Raw genomic sequence first — 15,980 nt, forward strand, 5'->3', positions numbered from 1 at the left:
CTGGGACGTCATTGGTTGGCAATTGCAAAGGGAGCTGCCAGCAGCGGATCTTGATTATTTGCACAAGTGCATTCAATGCAGCAGAACAGTCCTCACACAAGCATTAATAGCCTCATTGATAGTGTGCATTTCTTCATGTGCTGCTCATATTCAACACAAAATATATTGAGATGTTCTGAAAATGTTGTTTACTTTATCATTTGCATGTCATTCACATCTCTCTCCATACTGTGATTTCCATAACTCCACGACTTTTCCATGGTGTCTTTTCCTTGGTATTGCAGTCTCAATGTTGAGTGTGTGCATATGTGTGTAAATACATATTTTTATTAACGCTAAATGGAAATAATTGCTCATCACAAGATTTTTCTTTCCCATTTGTTCTTTTAACACTATTTAGGTCGTGACATCATCGGTCTGGCAGAGACTGGATCAGGAAAGACCGGAGCCTTTGCGTTGCCTATCCTCCAGACATTGCTGGAGAACCCACAGAGACTGTATGCATTGGTTCTCACACCGACAAGAGAGTTAGCATTTCAGATATCAGAACAGTTTGAGGCGCTTGGTTCGTCCATTGGTGTTAAGAGTGGTATGTTGGATCTCATTCTGTTTGATGTAAAGTTAGCATGGTATGGGGGGGACAAGGCTCCAAAATAGCACAAAATAATGTAGCGCTACTTTACGGTTTAGAGATATCAGAAAATATACCGGGCACATAGTTGGAGTCTGGTGTATTCATACAATTGAAGTATATACACCATCAGTGTTTCAGTACCACTGGCTCTGAGTACATGTGTGGTAAGAAACTTATATTAACCCTTTACAAGCAGAAGGTTAAAAAAAAAAAAAAGCATCCTCAGGAAATACAGCATAGAAAAGCTATCATTCTTACAGCTCCTGGTGTATATGCCGAACATAGCTATAGACCCACATTCACCTGTCAAGAGTCTCATTGTGGCCTCCATTGGGTAAACTTAATGTAAGAGGATAATGAAGAACTGATATTTATTAGTGACTTGTTTTTCATATAACCCTGTATTGACCTGGATTCAGCCAAAGGTAGTTTATGATGATAAAAGTCTGTATTATAATTATGTAAAATAGTACTAAATCATACTTCCATTTGTTAAAAAGAAAACAACATATTTAATGTGCTTATTTTTTTCTGCATTTAGCTGTTATTGTCGGTGGAATTGATATGATGTCCCAATCCCTTGCACTGGCAAAGAAGCCTCATGTTGTCATTGGTATGAATACATTGTATTTACTAGATTTGCTAACCATTGTTTGTCTTAGAATTCTGATATCAGTACATAGCATTTGTGTCTAACAGGTGAAAAGTAATCTTGATTTTTTTTTTTCTTAAAGGGTTGGCTATTTTGTACAACTTAAAAATATACACAGTACTGTGCAAAAGTTTGACAGGTTTAGAAAAAATATTTCAAATTAAGACTGCTTTGTAAACAAGTGTTAATAGTTTATTCTTTATCAACTAACAAAATGCAAAGCGAATAAATAAAAGAGAAATCTAAAATCAAATCATTATTTGGTGTGACCACCCTTTGCCTTCAAAACAGCATCAAAGTATCCATTCTTCTAGGTACTTGCATACAGTGACTGAAGGAACTTTGCCAGGAGGTTGTTCCAAACATCTTGTAGAACTAACCACAGGTCTGCTGTGGATGTAGGCTTGTGCAAATGCTTCTGTCACTGAGTCTATATGAGACTACATGTAATGTAGGCGCATGTTGAGATCTGGTCTTTGTGGGGTCTATATCATCACTTCCAAGACTCTTCGTTCTTCTTTACTTAACCATCATGCAGTCCTAGCAAGGAGGCATTTGACTGGATCCAAATTTATTCTGCAGCAGGAAAATAACCCCAATCATTCAGCCAATGAAATTAAGAACTATCTTCATATTAAAGAAGGTCAAGGAGTCCTGGAAGTGAGGATATGGCCCCCACATAGCCCTGATCTCAACATCGAGTTTGCCTGAGATTACATGAAGAGATGGAAGGATTTGCGCAAGTCTACATCTACAGATATGTGGTTAGTTAACATAGTCTTCCTTCAACCTTAAAACTAAGTCCATCTAGTTCAACTCATAGCCTAACATGTTGATCCAGAGGAAGGCAAAAAAAATGTGGATAGTAACAGTTTTAAGGTTGAAGGAAGTTGCTCCAATGATCTTGAAGAATCTCTCTGCCAAGTTCTTTCAAAAACTGTGTTCGAGGACCTAGAGAATTGAGGTTGTTTAGAAGGTAAAGAAAGGGTTGTCACACCGAATATTGATGTGATTTAGGATACGCTTTTGCTCATTCACTTTGCATTTTGGTAACTGATAACCACAAACTATTGACACTTCTGTTTTTGAAATCATTCTCACCTGCTTAGAATTTTTGCACAGCACTGTTGATATTTTGTATAAGACAATAACCTTTGGAATGACTATAAACGTGTACAATAGCTGTCACTAATATTCTTATAGACATGTGCAGCTCAGCTGCTTGGGTGCTCAGCGTTAAATTGCCAGTTTTTTATACTATACTGTGCCTGGACTTCTTTCATTTCATGAACCTGGATTGCAACTCGGCTTGGAATATGTGCACACGTTAAGTATTTGCCGTTTTATTCCCTGCGCAGTTTTGTCACAAAACCTGAAGGATTTCCTAGCACCAGCAAAGTATACATGTTGCTTATTTTTTTTCTTGCAGGTTTAACCCCTTAACAACTTCTGATGTATTAGGTCAGTCATAAGTTGTCTTCCTGCCTCGCAAGCCGAGCCCATATCTTTCCCTGCAGATGATGGCTGTGATATCAGCCATCATCTGTCTCTAACAGCAGCCGGTTGAATGGAGCTGACATTCATAGGAGACCGTGATTTCTGCTATTTACAGCAATGCTGTGGCATTGCTGTATATAGTATAATTGATTGGATGATCGCAGGTTCAAGTCCCCAAAAAGGAATAACAAATACAGTGAAATGTAAAACAAAAAAAACCCATTTTTTTTCAAAAAATGTGAGAAAGAAAATAAGTTTAAATCACCCCCTTTTACTACGTTAAAAATTAAGAAATACACATATTTGGAATAGCTGTGTTCGTAAATGTCCGTTCTATCAAAATTATAAAATAAATTAATCCAATCGGTGAACGACGTGACGAGGAAAAATTCAAAACGCCAGAATTGCGTATTTTCGGCTGCCACAATGACAGAAAGGAAATTAATAATAGATGATCAAAGCATTGCATATACCCCAAAATGATATCCATAAAAAACATTGGCTTGAGGTGAACAAAACAAGCCCTCACACAGCTCCATATCCTGAAAATGTAAAACGTTACGGCTCAGGGAACATGGAGACACAAGCAAATTATTTTTTTTACAAATTTCAGCATTTTTATCACCACTTAAAACAAAACCTTTGCTTGTATGGTATTACCATAATCTACCTGGAGAATTGAACGCTGTAAATAAAATACCCAAACACCAATTGCATAATTGCACTTTTTTTTGCTATTTCGCCACACTTGGACTGTTTTTTTTTTTCTTGCTTTCCATTACATCATATGATAAATTGGTTGGTGTCATTCAGAAGTACAACTCTTCCTGCAAGAAGCCAGCCCTCATCCCTCTATATCATCAGAAAATGAAAAAAGTTATGGCTCTTGGAAAAAGGGAAGGAAAAAATGTAAAATCGCCCTGTCTTTAAGGAGTTGCAGTTTAAAATTGCTGCATGTCAATTCTTTCAGCGATTTTACAATGTTTTTCACTTATTCTAACAAATAGGGAGAAACGCATAAAAAATTGCATATTTTATGCAGCATTTTTTCTGGCAACACTTTAGTATTTGCAGCAGAAATGTTTGCATACTTAACGTGTGCTCATACCTTATTCGAAATGTTGGAAATTCTTTTACAAAACTTGTAAAATGATTTGAGGCATTTGGTGTTTTTATTCCGATTTCTTCAACCCTTTTTTGACAAATGGGCGGAGCTTAGTGTGAGGGGTGAAAAATGCCAGTCTTATTGGATTGGTGCCTGTGTGTGTGGGCGGCTCCCAGACTATTCTGATAGCTGAATATACAAATGGAAGCATACAGCAGCCTCTGTAAGTGCCAAGATGTAGGCCACCTTTTGTATCTATGGAATTTGAACTGTATTACTGCTATATAGAAAATACTTAAAAAAGTTAAGGTACTTAGCACATAAATTGGCCAATTTATGAGATTCTACCAGCCATAACAGGGTGACCTAATATTCAAACATGTCTCTCCCGGGCTGTAAGTCTACAAATTTAAAGGGGTTACCCGGTCCAGATTGATAAGTCTCAAGACACTCTATGTGACTGCAGACTTATGAATCCCGCGCCTGTGCTGGGGGAATTCATAAGTCTGCAGTCACACAGATTCGCTGGTTTCTGAGACCGGACCAGAGGGTATGTATGTGTTATACATACTCTTGGCCGGGGCAAGTCTAGTGGGTGAGGCCTCTCTCCATACGCTCATATGGAGTGAGGTTGCACCTTCCAGTTGGCCACACCCACTGGACTGCCACGTCCGTAGATGGGGCGTGGCCTTGCTCTATACAAGTCTATGGAGAGCGAGGCCACGCCCTCTAGACTTGCCCTGGCCTGGAGTATGGATAAAGCATACATACCCTCTGGTCCTGGCTCAGAAACCAGCGGATTCAGAAGTCTGCAGGCACACGGAGTGACTGCAGACTTATCGATTTGGACCGGACAAGCCCTTTAAAGGGAAGGTAGGATCCAGCTCTAAATAGAAACAGCCTTAGGCTGATGGGAGGAGTGCTCAGTCAGAAAGGAGGCAGTCACAACCTATCATGAATTAGCCAATTTATGTGCTAAGCACCTTCATTTTTATAAGTATATTCTATACAGCAGTAATGCAGTTCAAATTGCATATATTCAATATTTGCATCCATCTTAGCGCTTACAGAGGCTGCTGTATTCTTCTGTTTATTATGCAGTCATGGCAGCTTGCACCTGTTCACACAGTTTTTTGATTTTTGTAGTATCCTAATAGCACACTGCTTACCTCAGACTGAAGAGAAAAGTTGCTTTGCTAATCCTCAATCAGGTGGACATCCTTATTTTGGAGTGAGACGCTCTGCAGAGTACAGGATCTGCTCACCTGTACCCGCTGGGCACTGAAGCTGCATTGTGATGGAGGAGGGGGGAGGGAATGGTGCATGCTATATGCCATGCTGGGAACACTGATAAGAAAAAGTCTTGTTTGTGCTTTATTTATATGACACTGATTATTTTATTTTTTTAAACAGCGACTCCTGGACGCCTTATTGACCACCTTGAAAACACAAAGGGATTTAATTTACGAGCCATTAAGTACTTGGTGATGGATGAGGCTGACCGTATACTTAACATGGACTTTGAGACAGAGGTGAGAGATTCTTTAGTACTGGATACATTAAATGAATGAAGGGAAATTCTTCACATTGTACCAACTTAACCCCATCATGACATGGCTATTTTCCACTTTCGTTTATTCTTCCCCTTCTTCCAAGAGCCTTAACTTTTTATTTTTCCATCCACATAGCCGTACAAGGCTTTTTTTTTTTGCAGGACGAGTTGTACTTTTGAGTGACACCATTCATTCTACCACATAGTGTGCTAGAAAATGGGAAAAAAAATCAAAGTATGTTGAAATTGCAAAAAGTGCAATTCCACAATTTTTTTATTTATTTTATTTTTTTTTATTTACCATGTGCACTAAATGGTAAAACTGACCAGGCAATATGATTCTCTAGGTCAGTATGAGTATTCAGATATCAAAGATATATAGTTTATTTTTTCTTTTTTTCTTTAATTTGTATTCCAAAATTTATATGAAAAAATGTTTTTGCATTTGTCGCCATTTTCCGAGACCCGTAGCATTTCCATTTGTCGGCATCTGGGGCTGGTAGAGGCCTTATTTTTTGTGCCTCGAGTTGATTTTTTTATTAATGCCATTTTGGAGTAGATAGGATGTTTTGATCGCCTCTTACTGCATTTTATTGCAATGTTGCTGCAGCCAAAACATAATTCTGGCATTTAGATTTTTTTTTCTCATCATGCTGTTTACCAATCAAGTTAAATGTATGCTATATTTTGATGGAATGGACATTTCTGAATGTAGCGATACCAAATGTGTGTGTTTTTTCTTTTCGTCTTTTAATTGCTTTATTTTAATCGGACAAAAGGGGGGTTTGAGCCCGCATCAAAGGCAGAGATGCACCATATAAAGTAAATGTACGTCATATGTCGTGAAGGGCTTAGAAGGGTTTTCCAGTTTAATACAAGTTATCGCATTTGTTGTATTTTGCCAGCTCCTTCAACCTTTTTGAAAAGTGGGCTGAGCTCTGGGATATGTAGTTTTCTGACTGGCATATGTCTCTGGCACTGGTACACACCTGTGAGTCCAGGGCACCGTGGATTAAGACTGGTGAACAAAATGTTGGTCTTGTTGATCCGTAACTGAGCTGCACAGTGGTGTACTTTTTATTCCCGGTGGGACACATTTTCCCTGTTACAAAACGGAGCAACAGGTTGAACACTCCAACATTGCTCTATTCATTCTCAATGGGGTTGCAAGAAAATGTCGAGCGCAGTGCTAATCGGCTCCATAGAGAATGAATGGAGCCGCTGTGGGGCATGCGCATTGAGAATTCATTCATTCTTACAAAATGACACTTTCCGTATTCTGCCTATTGGCGTGGCTCTGACTCAGTTGAACTCCAGCCGATCACGATTTAATCAGTCCTATGTTTAGGTGATAACTTACTTTCCCTGGACAAGCTCCTTTAAATTCTCAATTAAAATATTCTATGATTACACTGGTTTACAGTGATTTTGGTGCCAACGATGTATGAACGGTTTTATATTAAGTTTATTGTGCTGATTAAGAATATGACTTTGGTTTTGCCAGATTGGCTCTAGTTTCCGAGATATTTAATAGTTAATTAATTATAATAGGATTCTGGATTCAAAAAGTCGCATTAATAGCATTGTAAGCCTACAAATTGAAATCCAAAATAATTATATGGAATATTTCATTACCTAAGACACTGTTAAAGAGACAAGACAGACCAAAAGCTATTGCATTTGTTATCACACACCAGTCGCATTGGGAGAATTCATTATTTTCATGGATGAATTATCTCAAAAACTCGAACACTTCAGCAAAAGTAATGGGATTTTTGAATTCGGCACCCTCAAAAAACCTTGGCACATGAGAGAATTTTTTTTGTAGACCGGTGTTATCCATTAGATTCAAGAACACCTGTCCGCTTTCCTGACATGACTGTTTTAGGAAATGCTTGTGTTCCTCATGCAGCCTCTTCATTCTCAAGATTTGTGAGAGTCTCAGAGTTGGAACCCATTCTGAGAACAATATTGTAGTGATGGTTCAGAACAGCCATTTAGGATTTCATTCGCCAATCAACTGCTGCTTTATTAATTGGATCTTTTTGTGTATATATCAAATGTTTGTAAGAAGTTTAAAAACACACTGGTGCTCACTAAGTGCCTTGAGGGTGAAGCTGCTGGTAGAGCAGCCGGCTCTGAGTGCCAGCCTGTCCAACACATGGATGAGCATATCAAATGGTAATCACTGACGCGCTACTAAATACAGGAACCTACAGCTTATACATCCTCAAGGTGACTATACAGTGTTGTAGCATTATTGGTAGGTACTAAGACCTAAATGCAATTAGACACAAGTATATCAATATTTGTATTTATGGCTTAGTACGTACCAGTATTTCTACCAACATTATATAGTCACCATGGGAATTTATAAGCTGTAGGTTCATGTTTTTAGTAGCGTGATAGTGATTACTATCTTGTAATTTTAACCAGATAATTCTCAATGAGGTAAAGGGACTCTGTGAGCACAGAATGACTTGAAAACCAAGTACAGGCGCTCATTGCATCATGGCGGGGCCAAACGTTTAAGTGCTCCTTCACACCTACTTGTCTCGCCATCTATCTTCACCCATTTCTGGCCCCGTCATGATGCACCAAGCTCCTGTACTTGGTTTGAAGTCATTCTGTGCTCACAGACTTCCTTTAAGTAGATTTTCTTGCTTCATGTTAGTGTTTTTGGCTTTAACTCAAGGCTGTGTGCACACTGTGCATTTTTGCGTCATTTTTTCCACCTAGAAATGGCTCAAAAACGCTAGGTAATCCATGTGCCAGCTAATGCAATGACAATCCTGAAGTGCTGTGCACATGATCAGTAATTTCCCAGTCAGGATTGTCATTGCGTTTAAATCTGCAGCATGTCAATGCATTTTTGCCGCATTTTTCACCCATTGACTTCAATTGAGTCCGCAGCAAAAACGCAGGTAAAAATATTTGCGGATTTGCTGCGGATTTTTGCTGCGGATTTGACTCACTCAGTTAAAGTCAATGGGTCAAAAACACTGCAAAAACACACAAAGAATTGACTGCAGGTGAAAGGTGTCGGCTGATGAGAGACTACTCCTGTCAGCCTATGGCTGCTGCCATTGATAATAGCAAGAGCAGGTGCCGCTGATGGGGAGAGGTCACATCAGCTGGCGTCTGTGCTCACAGTGAAAAAAAAAAGTTAAAATAAATTAATGTTAAAATAAAAACACCATATACTCACCTATCCGCTATAATCTCGAGTGTCCCACGGCGATCCGATCACACGGCAGCACACTATACTCTGACAGGAGCGCGATTGTCCCTGGCAGTGTATAGCACTGAGCTGCCAGACAAAGGTCACATGAATTTTCTCACACAGCATCGGTGCAGTAAGTGAGGTCACCGGAGCTCATCAGCTGATCAACTCATGTGACTTATGTCCTGGCAGCTCAGAGCTATACACTGACAGGAGTGACCCAGATCTTCGTGGGACACTGTAGATTGTCATCACTGCGGACAAGTGAGGGAGATGGTTTTTTATTTTTGTATTTTTTACAGAGGACAATGGCTTCGGATTTGGCGTTGGGTAAGTATAGAGTGTTTTTTATTTTTCAATTTATTAAAACAGTGAGGACTTTTATTTCAAATAAAGTATTTTTTTCAGGCCGTATGTTGTTTTTTTTTTTCTTTCAAAACTTTGACCATGGGGTTCGTAGTGGGGGCGTCTTATTGACGCCCTCAATTACTAACCTGGGCTTCAAATCAGCTGCCAATACAAGGCTGACATGAGCCCCAGCCCTATTACCCCACTTGTCACCGTACCAGGGCAAGTGGGAAGAGCAAGGCGATGCGCCATTTCTGGGGTCTATGAGGGCTCATATTAGCCACGGAGGGGGCCAGTATCCATGGCCCCTTCCCTAGCTATTAATATCAGCTCACAGCTGTATGTTTAGCCTATGCTGGTTAGATTTTATAGGGAGACCCTACGTCAATTACTCAACGTGCGCACATAGCCTAATACTGTAAGGCAAGAATCTGATGTGATCTTCAGGAACCAGAAATGATTGCCCACTGTTTCTAAATAATTGTCCTCATGTACAAATTCCTTAATATTAAAAATGTACTAACGTTTTGTAAGGTTTTAAATAAAGAATAATAGAAAATATAAAGTAGAATTCCGTGCTTTCTACTGCTTAAATCCCAGAGCTAAACTTCATTTTATTTTATCTGCCATAGGTTGACAAAATTCTCAAAGTTATTCCTCGCGATCGTAAAACCTTTCTTTTTTCTGCCACAATGACAAAAAAGGTGAGTTGTTTTTCTTAACGTACTCTGTTCACAATGTATATGTAACATCCATTTACCATGTAGGTTTGTAGAACAAGAGAATACTCCAAATAGTGTAGCCTACCCATATGGTCTGTTGTCAAATAGACACACACAGGCTTGATACTTTTGTATTAATTTTATAGGTTAGAGAGTATATGATAGCCGGTGACGTTAGGGAGTTACAGATGTCAATCATGCATGTAACGGTATGTACATCCAACAGCTGAGATCGGAGCTGGCTTCCTGGCCATTTACACCCTTAGATGGTGCGATCAGTAGTGTCAGTGGCATCTAAGTGGTTTTATGACAGTGCGTGGTCGCATGGGGCTGTTGAGTTTCTAGGTTCCAGGTTTACGATATACAGAGGTCGCTGCACACCTAATATGTGGAAGAACAGAGAAAAAAAATGTCGCTGAAACGCTAACAAATGTGTTTTTTTATGGCAAAATGTATTATGTACTTGATCTGGCTGCCATTGAGAACAATGACAACCAGATCATTCAGTGCACGTTGTTCACCGCAATCTGCCAGGCTATTTAACAACCTCCAGTCGTTAAATGCCATAGTTACCAAACGGCAGTCATTTAGTGCTGCTAGTCAGTCTGTGTAAACCGACCCTTACAATGGTGGCATGTCAACTCAAGTGATTTACTAACCGTGCAATTCAGGATAAAGATAATGTATATTCACATCAAATCTTCTACATGTAGGACCCAGATCAGCAGCTAAAAACCAACCTTTTTTCACTGTATCATGATAAAACACTTAAACACAGTAATAAAGAACTCAAGTAAAAGGTATGGAGCCTTCAGAAGAAGAACACACTGTGACTAATATAAACCAGGGGGAATGCTTTTGTGTGTTGGAAGGACGGATAGAATACTGTATAGTGAACAGCATATAAAAAAGAGCGGACAGGGCCCAGTTCAATGAGTTGCTTTCTTTCCTTTCTATTCTCTGGGCAGCTTTCATATTCTTTAACCCATTACTTGCCAAATTAGCAATTTTCATTTTTTGTTTTTTTTGGACCTAATTGGATCTAATTAGAAAATCTTAGTTGCTAGAAGCAAAAAATTAGGCGTCCCAAAAAAAGGACATTGGTAGATAATGGGTTAAGGCTGAAGGTAGACATTCCATAGAGTTCAGCCTATAACATAACATATTGATTCAGACCAAGGCAAAAGCCCCAAGAGGCAGATACAAATTGCCCCATATTAGGGGAAACATTCTTTCCTGACTCCACATACAGCAATCAGACTAGTTCCCTGGATCAATGTCCCATCACAGAATCTAGTGCCTATAACCTGTAATATATTTTTCAAGATAAATATTTAGATTTGAGATTCCTCAGAGGTTGATACCTTTTAATGGCTAACTGAAAAGATGGTGACAAATTGCAAGCTTTCAAAACTACTCCGGTTTCTTCATCAGGCATAGAATAACAGAAAATCTGAAGTCACCATCTTACCATCTTTTCAGTTAGCCATTAAAAGGTATCAACCACGAAGGACTCTCAAATCTAAATATTTTTCTATCTACTGGCTAACACAGTACAAAGATATATATTTTCCCTCTTTTAAGTTAGGCATCCACGCCCACCTTGAACTTTTGTAGTGAATCAACAAATAACCCCTTCACGACCTTTGACGTACATTTACTTAAAAGGTCGTGTCCATGCCTGATGTGGGTTTGCATGCCGAACCCACATCTCTTCTCGCACATGATAGTTCATTAACCCTAGAACGCATGACCATAAAAATCTACACTTTCACATACCTGGGGCCTTTTAGGCCTGTGTGCAAATAATAAATAAATGACCAACTGGAAATGGAAAACAACTATATATCTGAGGAATACCTAGAGCTTCAAAATTCTAACTAAAGAAATCTTGCAGAAAACAGAAAACAATTAACAGGGCGGGCCTGCGAGGCCCCAGGTATACGTTCTAGAGTTAAATCAACTATCGTGTGCCTTTAACAGCCACTGGTGGAGTGGTGCTCCGCCCACAACTGTTAACCAGTTAAATCTTGCTGTAAGTCTCTAACCGCGGCATTTAAAAAGAGCCGGCCGGAAGTGTGTCATTCATCCTGCCCATCGGCGAACCTGTCTGATCATGGGGTGTCGTTAGGTTGTCATGTGTCATGACAGCAGGGAGTCTGCTGATGACCCCGTTGTTACGATCCTCCTGTGAACGCCGGCCGGAGCTCGTAGGAGATCGTGATTTCTGCTATACATAGCAGTGCTAATGCAAGGCTATGTATATCACTGGCTACTGGATGATCACAGCTTCAAGTGTCCAAAAGAGTACATTATAAAGTATTCAATACCGTAAAAAGTGAGAAAAAGTTCAAATCATCCCCCTTTTGCCATATTAAAAATAAAACAATTGAAAAAAACATATTACACATTTGGTATCACTGTGTTCGTAAAAGTCTGATCTATCAAAATATAAACTAAATTAATCTGATCGGTAAACTGAGTAACGAAAAAAAAAAATCTTGAATTAAGATTTTTTTTTTTGTTGCCGCAACATTGCAAAAAAAATGTAATGAGGCGATCAAAACATCGTATCTACCCCAAAACGGTATCAATAAAAACGTCAACTCAGGGCGCAAAAAAGAAGCCCTCACACGGCCCCATATCCCAAAAAATGAAACCGTTACAGGCCTATGGAAAATGGCGACATAAGCAAAAATAAATTTTCTTAAAATTTTTGGAATTTGTTTTGCACCACTTAAGTAAAAAGCTACAACAAAACTATACATGTTTGGTATAGTTGGTATTTTAGTATGTTTGGTATTGAGAAGCAATGTTTCTGTGGGGCGCTTTGAGAAATTCAGATATATTTTGTAACATCCTCATTTAGGCCACGTTCACACGTTCAGTATTTGGTCAGTATTTTACATCAGTATTTGTAAGCCAAAACCAGGAGTGGGTGATAAATATAGAAATGGTGACGTTTTCTATTATACTTTCACTCTGATTGCTTCACTGCTGATTTTTGGCTTACAAATACTGAGGTCAAATACTGAGTGTGTGAACGTGGCCTAAAGCTGTAATTATTTGACAATTTTTTTCTTCTTTCCTCAGGTGCAAAAACTGCAACGTGCGGCTTTAAAAGACCCAGTGAAATGTGCAGTGTCCTCGAAGTATCAAACTGTAGAAAAACTGCAACAGTATTATATCTTCATCCCTTCCAAGTTCAAGGTATTTATTTCAGCGTTGATGAGGAAATTGCATACAACAGTCTCTCAGGTTACAATATTTTTAACTTGCATTGATCTGCCCTTGGCCATTTTTAATTCGACACTAGACAACAATTTTTCCTGGATATTTTGAGACTTTGGAACCAATTGCAAGTTTTCTATTGAGCCTTGGTCTAATTGCAGTGGTTGTTCCTTAGCAAATTAATATTATAGCTTGAGTATGTACATAGATCTGTATGAGAATCTGCCTCCAGATCTTATTTTAAATGAAAGGTGGCCTAAACCGTGTGAGACATGTAATGACTGACTGACAGTCAGCTCTCATCACACACAGGTCCGCAGTGAAATCAGAACAAGCTCCGTACAGCCACCATTTCTGTATTCTCTGTTGTGCCGATTGATCTTCAGAACATGGTTGAGTTGTATTTTTCCGCCTCAAATTTCAAGTGCTCTTTCGATGCTTATTCTGTGATTTACCTTTAGGACAGCTATCTTGTGTACATCTTGAATGAACTAGCAGGGAATTCCTTCATGATCTTCTGCAGCACATGTAACAATACACAGCGAGTTGCTCTCTTGCTACGTAATCTTGGTTTCACTGCCATTCCCCTCCATGGCCAAATGAGTCAGGTAAGATCAAAATTGTTTTCATGTTGCTTATTAAAGATCTTTTTTGGAATGAGTCTTGGCATATATTTATATGTTTATACTTTATATGAGTTAGGGCATTAGGGCTGAGACATGCCCAATCTGCAGGCAGGAGGAGGTTCACAGTAATCTGGTCTGGTGGCCAAGGACTACTGATGTGGCCACAGGACCAGGGTCCTGCCTATCTGTATGCTCAGCTCTATCTCTCATATTAATACAATTTGGCTGACATTGTTAGGTGAATGTTAAATATAAATGTGTGTCCTCACGTGAAAACGTAGAAGCAATAAAAAAGCAAAAATAGACGTACGGTATGTTTCTCATCACTTGTGTATCACTGTATTAACACTTCACACTTATAATAGGGGTGTGAAAAAAAAATCTTTCTGTAAGTTACATTTGCTTTTGACAGTAGTGAAATGTTAATAAATAAAACTTAGCAGATGTGTAATTTATATTTTCTTTTTTTATTTGCAGAATAAAAGACTTGGTTCTCTAAATAAGTTTAAGGCAAAAACCCGCTCCATTCTCCTGGCCACTGATGTCGCCAGTCGAGGGCTTGACATTCCACATGTGGATGTGGTTATAAATTTTGACATTCCCACACATTCTAAGGTGAGGATTGTTGGTTTGTATGGTATATTATGATGCATGGTGGACAGTATTAAGTCAATATCCTAAATAATGATTGTGCCCTCATACAGGACTGGTCTCCAGATTCTGCTCTTATTTTTTTCACACTGCTTTCTTGCGTATTCGATTTTTTTTCTTTTTTATATTCTTCATGCGGTTTCAGAGAATAAAGGCCTTTTTGTATTTACAGAGAACTGTTATGGTTTCTACAAAGGGGGCGGTTTCTCACATTGTGATGTTGCACACCCAAGAGAATCCTGTGAGCCACACCTGCTTGTTAAACACCATACAAACTAGCACTAAATAAAAAGGATATTTCTGCATCAGCATGGCAGATTTATAACCGATAAACCATTATACTCAAGCAGCAATGGGAATAAAGTAAGTGCAAAAGCTGTTCACTTCAGACCTGGTGACTGGTCCTTTTAAAAAGGTATTTCCCAAGTTCTGTCTTCAGGAGCTCACTACTCTCCTGCCTGCTGACTTCCTATTTGACTTTGGCTGATGTGCACCTGAATGACAATTTGGACCAGTGGTGTTTTTGAGCTGGTGGTCTGCAGCCTCTATAGCATTGAAGGAGTGCAGGGACACTGAAGCTGATGAAATCCAGCGATCCCTGCATACGAGACGCCCATCTGTGATAGATTGCAGAGGTAGCCGGTAACCTAGGCAATGAATAGCAAACTATACAGTTCTGCTCATTGTTATTTGCACCCATGATTTTAAATACATAATGTGGAATATCTCCTGAAAAAAATGAATCAAGTGAAACCGTTTTCTTGTATAGAGACTCGTGTTAAATACAAAAGAGCAAATGATAAACTATAATTTAAAACAAAAACAATGAGAGGAAAAAATAGAAAAACCTAAAGCTTGCTGTGACACTGGTATTGGCACCCTTTACATTAATTTAGTATGGAAACACATTTTGACTTGCCTGTGTTAAATCAAAAGAGATTTACCTGTGATTAATTGTCGGTGCCCATGTGACATGAATTAGCCAATGAATGATGACTTCAGTGTTTTAAAAAGCCACATGGTAGACTCTGTTCCTTTGTCACAATGGTGAAGACAAAAGAGCTGTCTGAGGACATCAGAAGTGCTATTAGCAAACACAAGACTTAAGGGTATAAGGCCATCTCCAAAGACCTTGGTATCCCAGTTTCCACAGTGTGCATTGTTATTAAGAAGTTTGTCAAGCATGGAACAATCAAGTACTTCCCTGAATGTGGGGCAAAGAGGAAAATTGACAAGAGATGTCTTTGAAGGTTGGTGTGAATGGTGGAAAAAACACCACGTCAAACATCCAAAGACCTGAAGGCCAACCTGGAACAGTCTGGGGTTATGGTTTCAACAAGTACCATATGCCACCCACTAAACCAAGCAGAGCTTTATGGGCGAAAGCCAAGGAAGAAACCAATGCTGAAGAAAAAACATGAAAAGGAATGTCTGATCTTGACCAACCACAATCCTTGGAAAATGTTCTGTGGACAGATAAAATAAAAATCCAAAGCACGCATTCAAAAGTACACAAGAATGGTTGAAAAAGAAAAAATGGACTGTGTTAAAATGACCAGCAATGAGTCCTGACCTCAATCCCACTGAAATCTGCCATTAGGAAAAAGCTTGAACAAACTGCAAAGGAAGAGTGGGAGAACATTCCAGCTGAGAAGTGCAAGAAGCTTATAGATGGCTACAAGAAACATTTGGAGGCTGTCAGCAATGCCAAAGGGTGTGCAACCAAGTATTAATTAGGG

At 39.1% G+C, this 15,980-nt stretch overlaps 1 protein-coding gene across 1 annotated transcript in view; it reads left to right on the forward strand.

The window, feature by feature from the left end:
- The window catches only part of DDX47 (DEAD-box helicase 47), a 47,131-nt gene that overhangs the window by 11,806 nt on the left and 19,345 nt on the right, over positions 1 to 15,980 (forward strand). The window contains exons 3-9 of the mRNA XM_073644137.1: positions 401 to 589; positions 1,176 to 1,247; positions 5,302 to 5,420; positions 9,644 to 9,715; positions 12,827 to 12,943; positions 13,426 to 13,572; positions 14,068 to 14,205. Coding sequence (XP_073500238.1) covers positions 401 to 589; positions 1,176 to 1,247; positions 5,302 to 5,420; positions 9,644 to 9,715; positions 12,827 to 12,943; positions 13,426 to 13,572; positions 14,068 to 14,205 — 854 coding nt within the window. The remainder of the gene's footprint in view (positions 1 to 400; positions 590 to 1,175; positions 1,248 to 5,301; positions 5,421 to 9,643; positions 9,716 to 12,826; positions 12,944 to 13,425; positions 13,573 to 14,067; positions 14,206 to 15,980) is intronic.

Source organism: Phyllobates terribilis, unplaced genomic scaffold (genome assembly GCF_046119375.1).
Source record: "Phyllobates terribilis strain yellow unplaced genomic scaffold, ASM4611937v1 Scaffold_8__6_contigs__length_399053987, whole genome shotgun sequence".
NCBI classification, from domain to species: domain Eukaryota; kingdom Metazoa; phylum Chordata; class Amphibia; order Anura; family Dendrobatidae; genus Phyllobates; species Phyllobates terribilis.